This window comes from Scophthalmus maximus, chromosome 16 (genome assembly GCF_022379125.1).
Source record: "Scophthalmus maximus strain ysfricsl-2021 chromosome 16, ASM2237912v1, whole genome shotgun sequence".
In the NCBI taxonomy this organism is placed as follows: Eukaryota; Metazoa; Chordata; class Actinopteri; order Pleuronectiformes; family Scophthalmidae; genus Scophthalmus; species Scophthalmus maximus.
The window spans coordinates 6,800,807-6,808,083 of NC_061530.1; the positions used below are offsets into that span (position 1 = coordinate 6,800,807).

The window sequence follows — 7,277 nt, forward strand, 5'->3', positions numbered from 1 at the left end:
TTCCAGCAAATACATCAGATTTTTTACTTCCTGTATGTGTCTAGATCCATCTCCAGTGGAATTTCAGAGAAGATGAGACATGAATGGCTTGGTCCAAAGAAAGAACCAAAAATGAATGACACAGTTCTAGACTGGTTTGGAAAGACTGTCCTATATTTTTTCAATTAATCCTACCCAAGTTGTCTCCCTGTCTAAACCCAAACAAATTTTAACAGTGGAGTCAGATTTGAAAACTGTTATTTTTGTCGGAGTGGTTTTGGAAGGCACTGATACAAGATGTCAGCTTGGGCGACAATGGTATCTGCAATTCTTCTATACTGTTTGAGGCATAAACAAAGAAAATATTTTAGTTTTTTTACTCTGAGGACTTATCGAGTTCAGAATAAGGTTATCATAAATGGCTGAGCACATACATGCAAGAAAGAGAGATAGCCTATGAAGGTACTATAATGAAGTGTGTAAAATAGAGCCACGTGTATCTTATTAAATACACTATTTTGAGATGCACTTACCTTCTGGTTGGGAAGTTTCTTGGTCTGTTTGAAGGTCTCTGTCTGCGAAACCCAATATGTGCGCGCCAGCTGGGTGTAGAGATAGCCAATGATCAGTCCCGGAGCGACAATGCTGGTGCAAAACAGGCAGGAGATGTAAACCTTGTAGGAGAGTGGGGACAAGGTGGACTGACACATAGCTTTGTTGCCCACCGTCATTAGCTGAATGCTCACAATCATTGGGAGGGCCAGAATGAGAGAAGCTGCCCAGACCAGCAGAGCAATGGCCTTGCGGTAACTCTTAGACCGCTTGACTGTGTCGAGCGGCTTGAGCACTGCAAAGTAGCGCTCCGTGCTCATTATCGTCAGCGTGAAGATGCTGGCATGCATGGTCAGAAAATCCATGCTGATCAGAATCCGACACCCTGTGTTCCCAAAGTACCATCCCTTCAGGAAGTGTGTGCAGACCACGAAGGGAATGGTGAGAAGATACAGCAGATCTGCCAAAGCTAAATTGATGATGTAGATGTACATGGAGGCCGCAGCCCTCATGGACTGGCACATGACCACCAAGGTGTAGATGTTCCCCGAGACTCCGACGAGGCACATGATTGAGAGAATGGTGCCGATGGTAAAGGTGGCAGCAGTGTCCTCATGTGAGTTCAGAGGGGGGTCTGTGGCATTGGTGCCCCTTTCCACAAGGACTCCGACAGGCTCCATTGACACTGTGGTCATCTCTGGATGGGTGAGAACAGAAATGTCAAGGGGGAGGTTGCCAACTTCACAGAAAAATGACATTTGGTAATCCACTCTTGTCTTCTAACTTGGACTGGTCCTTGGACTTTAATTTCACTAAGGTGAATCTGACATCAATGAGTCATATTATAGACAGAACAAATATTGGGTACAATATATTTTCAATCATATTCTCCATTTGTGACAGAAGGAGCTTTTAGGGAGAGCATTAATGAGATTGCTTAAAATACAAAGCTCCCTTTCATGCTCCATCAGTACTTGTCTCTTTTGTTTGTAACATTGTTGTCTTTCAGTTGAAGTACCTTTCATGTTTGCCAAGTAGTATACCTCACTCAAATTTCACAAAATGAAATCCCTTATTGTAGAGAGCAGCAGATGCCAATTTAGTTAATTTTTTTAGTTAGAATAATTATACAATACCATAAAGTACAGCATGTTCTTGTTAGGCTGCAGAATTTCCCAGATTCACATCAAGTGCCTCAGCCTGATTCATCATCATAAAATGACAGCAAAATTACATATTGTGTTTTTTATTATGATTTTTTAACTGACAAAATTAGCAGTGAAATAATTTCTGATGGAAACAAGAGCTATAATTATTAAGTGACATTCTAAGCATTACTCATGTCAGCAGGATTTGTGACGGCTGATAAAGGAATGCACCGTCACTCTCTGAGAGTATACAGTCAAAATGATGCAAGTTTTTGTGCTACAATCACAAGGGCGTATGATTATTAAAAAAGGGCCAAATATATCGGAGTTGATGCAACTCTTGAGGGAACACGGAGAACTTCTTAGTCAGTCGCAATTTGTCCAAACGAATGTCAAGCTGGCAAGACTGAGACAGAAATCCCTGAGAAAGTAGTTAGCAACTTGAGCTGTTCAAAAATCAATTGCAGAGATGAAATTAGATGAGATTAATATTGTATTTCAGCCCTCACTAATAGACCCCTCTGGTATGTTCTGATAACACAAAAGTCATTAGACCATGCATATGATCTATTTTTCATGGACAATTACAAATCTTTCTGGGCGTGCAAGCGAATTAGAACATATAGTCTTACCTGAAATGCCTGCGTGGACAGAAGGGCTCAACGCTCGGCTGTGGTTCCATCAGCCATGCTTTGTCCCGCTGTGCTCTTTCAAAACTTCACACTTACTACAAATATTTCACACTCCATAAAAATACCAGCAGATTCTAAAGAGTATCTGAGAGGTGAAACACGCAGGTGGAACAAAAGGGGTGGGGGGCAACCCTTCTATATCCAGCAGTCTTGAGGAACAAAAATAACCCAGAATGAGTGAGACATCCACTACGACAAAAATCCCTGCATCGCTGAGAATTCTTTCATCAGTAAATGAACCTGTCCAAAGTGAGTCAAGAGAAAGCTGCGCTGTTCACAACCTTAAACTTCTTCTTTCATTCCCTCTACCTTTTGTGCACCCTGGAAGCATCCGGACAGTGGATGTCAGCTGAGACGGCGGCAGCTGAGAAATTTTATTCAGAAGAGGAAAAAAAAAAAAGAGCAACCAAGAAAAAACAACACAAGAGAACATCAATGAAACGATGATGAGAAGTGAGGCTCACATTAGGCTACAGCTGGTTACGGAGAATCCCCATTTGACTGAGTGAGAGCAAGAGAGTGGTTCATGGTAGAGAGGCTGGAGCAGGAAAGGAGAGAGAGACAGAGGACTAGAGAGAGAGGGGGGGGGGGGGGGGGGGGGGCGTGCTGCTGTTGAGGCACTCTCGATTTGAAGCCCTGAGTGGGAGGGGGGAGACGGGTATGCAGGAAATGTGTTCTGCTCTCCCTCTAACCCCTGTGCCATCTATTTCCATGCAACGGGGGCGTGTGCCACAAACTGCCATTGCAACGCTGGGACACGAGACACATTAGACACTGACAGAACAGCCCCACTGACACAGACTCACGTGCAGCGTAAATCAAGAAGGACAGCAGCTACCTCTGCCCATTTTGGTGCAGCGCAGGATATCCAGTAGTCTGTTATTTCAAATGGCTAGAGAACCCAAGAGTCAATGTCACCTACCACTGCGGCGATCCACCTAAGAGCAGTCATCAAACATCAACTGCTGCAGGGGGGGTCAATCCAAGCCAAACAATGCAGTTGGCCTTGCTGCTCACACACAGGCTACACAGGGACAGTACATTACTGAAATTGTTTACTGAAGACGTGGCTTTCCTGTTCCTGCTCTTCCTAATATAGTTAATAATACGTTTTTTGAAAATTCAGAATTATTTAGATTGTTTATGTTTTTGTTTTTTAGGTGGGCCCGAGGATGAAGTGAATTTCAGAGGCAAGATGTTTTGCACTTCAAGCTTACGCAAAGACATGGGTGGATGTGGATTGATGCAGATTAATGCTGGGCTGTGCAACCCGAGGTGAAATTGCATCCATGATTGTAAGTGTTTCAGTTAAGTTCTGATAAATAGATCCTGCTCATCTTATCAAATTCAATTTTGATTCATGGCCAGCGTTTCTTAAAGCTACAGTGTGTAATTGTTGTACTTTTCTGGCGGCATCTGGTGGTAAAGTTGCAAACTGCAACAAACTGAGCAACAGACAGGGACACTTTAAGGTGGCGCACCGCTAATTCCATTTTTTCAGTTTCCGGCAGCTCTGAAAATTCAATACAACTGCAACATATTCTGGACCGTTTTGTGAAACAACCGTATTCAACAGGACGTAGCAAACATGGTGACTCACACAGAGGTCGGATCCACCTCATGTAACTATATTTAACTAGTTCAAAGGTGGTTCTTTGTTGCACATGATTATACATATATGAACACAGTTATGAACAATATATTAAATTCCTGTGATTACGTTCTTCTTAATATTACACACTTTAGCTTTAAGTCAAAGAAATGTAATGTATTGAAATTATTAGTTACCTAATTTTACAGTAGTATTCACTGTGAGCGGCATAGTCCGCCACTCTCATTCTTGATTCAAGTGGTGTTCACATGCTCAAGGGATGCACAGGAAATGATGCATGCACATCATCCAGAGAATGCCAGTCCTGGTTATTTTGAGGACACAACATGTGTAACTGTAGCTGCAGCAATTTATAAAGAAGACAGTACAAGTTGTTGAATCTTCTGGGAATTGCACGATTAAGACATGATTATTGTCAGCACCAGAAAAAAAGGAGTTGGTCAGTTGGCTGCTGAACTAATGTGTTAACCATTAGTAAAGTGCTTCTCGAGTTTTGTATTGCAGTCGAGAGTGTAGGACAGGCAACATGTTGAACGTAACACGAAATCAGTTAGAATCTGCAAATACCAAGGTATTATTCACAGTGAGGGGTCCACTTGCTCATACACGTACTGAAGTGAATTTGAATGATGATAGTAGTGTTTGATTTTGAAAAAAAAAGACAATGAACTGCATGACTACCAATGGACTGAACCAATGCCGTAAGCACCGATGGAGTTCCCTCGGCACAAAGCACACGCACAGTCTTGACCTCGGATGAGCCCTCATTCTTTGAGAAACACTGAAAGGGGCAGTTATCGATTTTGGAGAAAGCTTGTTTCTCTCTTTGTTGTTGTTGTAATTTTACTGCTCTGGCAGGGCCGTTAGCGTCTACCGGTATAGGGGTCCAACGCACTAACAACTAGGCCAAAACCACGGAGTTGCTGCTATGACGAGTAATGTGTACAAACTGCACTCGCAGTGTTGTGTGGTGCTGTCCGCACCATTACTATTTTTTTCGATTTACAGAACCTGGGCGGTGGCGAAAACCCAGTTTATTTTTTCAACCTACACACAAAAAAGGAAATATAACGCAGATTTTTTACAAAAAACTTGCTTTAGAATCACTTACTTGATCCCGTGGACTTGCGCTGCAGTGCCCGGCTGCTCCTGCCCTCCATCCATCCATCCATCCATCCATCATCTACCGTTTTATCCATTTAAGGGTCGCGGGGGGGCTGGACCAGAACCTTCTTGCTGTGAGTTGACACCACTAACCACTACACCACCATGCAGCCCCCTACTCCGGTCCTTCATAACCAAAATCAAACTCTATATATTACTGCTCCTGTGCTCAGTCATGTGTCTTCTCTCCAGCCGCTAACAGGGAGAGCATGATAAGCCAACTCAGCGCAGCTGTGCCACAGGACTTTGCCAGAACCACGCTCACCTCCACAAATAGGTTACCATGTTCAGATCATACAACCATATTCAATCAGAGAGGAAGGGAGAGTCATTTTCTTCTGAAAAAGTTACGAAAGGAGGCTTGTTGGGAGGTGGTGAATTGTTTGTCGAATGACCTTGCTCATGGACTGAATGAACGAAGTGTTTGTGTCATCAGGTGCATTTCATTCGTTCATATTGTGGAGGCCTATAATGAGTTGCAAGTATCTGGAGTGGTTGTGTATGAGCGTGTGCTCTCTTGAAATGATTGTCAGTTTAATTTTCACTTTTTTCTTTGCTTGCTGATATTTGGCATCTCATGCAACAGCCCAACAATCACCAAACTGTCAATGGGCAAATTGATATTTTGCTAAAATATAATACAAAAAAAACTGCAGAGGATAAAACTTTGATTGAAAATTGATTCTCTGGGCGTGAAAATAACTGATGGTTTGTTTTTTGTTGTTTTTTGTTATCTCGAATTGCTGATAGATGAAGTGGGCGCTTTATTATAAATAAGAGCAAAAACAAATTCAACGTCAGACTTGATGCCATTTGGGAGAAAAATCTGATCCGCAAATGTTGTCATTTGTTATTTCCAGTAGGAGGGTAACGTGAACTGTCTCTCCCAGTAGGCTGCTTGCCATTACAGTCAATTCAGCCTGATGTGATTGGAGCTTTATTCCTTCCACTCTGTCTGTCACTCACTTATCTAATCAGAGCTGGCCTCCAGGCAGACAGATTTCATGCAGAAACAGACAGCCAGACCGGCCTTTTATGCTCCTGCATTTACAGCTGTAGCCTTTTCACCTCACAGGTCAGAATGTCAGTTATAACATTAAAAGCCTCTCTTTTGTTCCCAGTCAATACACCCAGCCACCCAACAAGCCGATAAACTGATACTGCTTTTGAGTCAGTGCCGATGCAGTATTCCTGAAACTAGGGCTAATGTATATAGGCAGGACCGAAAATGATAAACGGTTGCCAGTAAAGATTACTTAGGATGCACGAGTGAGACATACATCTTTCTGACAGCATGCACTTGCTTTTATGAATGAATTAAATGTCAAAGAATTCCTATCGGAGCTAAGCAGGTGTAGCTGGATGTAAAGACGTCAGTCGAAAAGCAAGCAGGCCTCTTCTCTACACTCTTTACAAACCATTGAAAATGAATTATCGGCTGTTGCGTAATATACCCCAGTCTCGGGGAATGAGTGTGTGTGTGTGTGTGTGTGTGTGTGTGTGTGTGTGTGTGACCAAGGGTTTATGTGGAAAGCAGTTAGAGTTTATATGGGTTGTCTGTGGGATCTTATCACAGCAGGGGTCACATTCCTTCTGCATTGTGTGTGTGTGTGTGTGTTTAGAGGTCATCCTCGTACAATTAGTGGTGATCTGTAAAGGGACTGAGGGAGCGCTGATGAGCAGCTATTATACTTAGACCAGAACTGGATAGCGGCTGCTTACACAGTAAATGATGCAGCTAGACTTCTCTGGTCAGAGAAAGGACCCTACATAACTTTACATAATGGCACATACCTCATTAGCCAACACACACACACACACACACACACACACACACACACAAATGCAGATTATTTACTCTAGAAAACAGGCAGCTGTTTTATGCATATGTGTGTGTATGCAAGTTGTGGGTGTGTTAATGTGTTTATCCTCTTTTAGCAAACTATAAGTGCGGTTGTGCGGCAGCTGCATCAACGAGCTGCGCAGAAAATCGTACACTTTATCATGTTTACCTTAATACCTGTGCTAAATAGCAATTTGACTTATTATATTAATGCACAAGTGCACTCACCAACACATTTGTGTTGGCCTATGAGTCGGTGTGTGTGTGTGTTTGTGTGTTTGTGAATG

The 7,277-nt window shown here is 42.7% G+C and overlaps 1 protein-coding gene across 2 annotated transcripts in view; it reads right to left on the reverse strand.

Moving 5' to 3' along the window:
* Positions 1-2,895, reverse strand: part of LOC118288013 (urotensin-2 receptor) — a 40,971-nt gene extending 38,076 nt beyond the window's left edge. For both annotated transcript variants that reach the window (XM_035613749.2, XM_035613748.2), the window contains exons 1-2: positions 2,312-2,895; positions 513-1,228 (exon numbers count right to left, since the gene is read on the reverse strand). In XM_035613749.2, the coding sequence (XP_035469642.1) occupies positions 513-1,226 (714 nt within the window). In that variant the 5' untranslated portion in view covers positions 1,227-1,228; positions 2,312-2,895. The remainder of the gene's footprint in view (positions 1-512; positions 1,229-2,311) is intronic.
* Between the last annotated feature and the right edge of the window lie 4,382 nt (positions 2,896-7,277).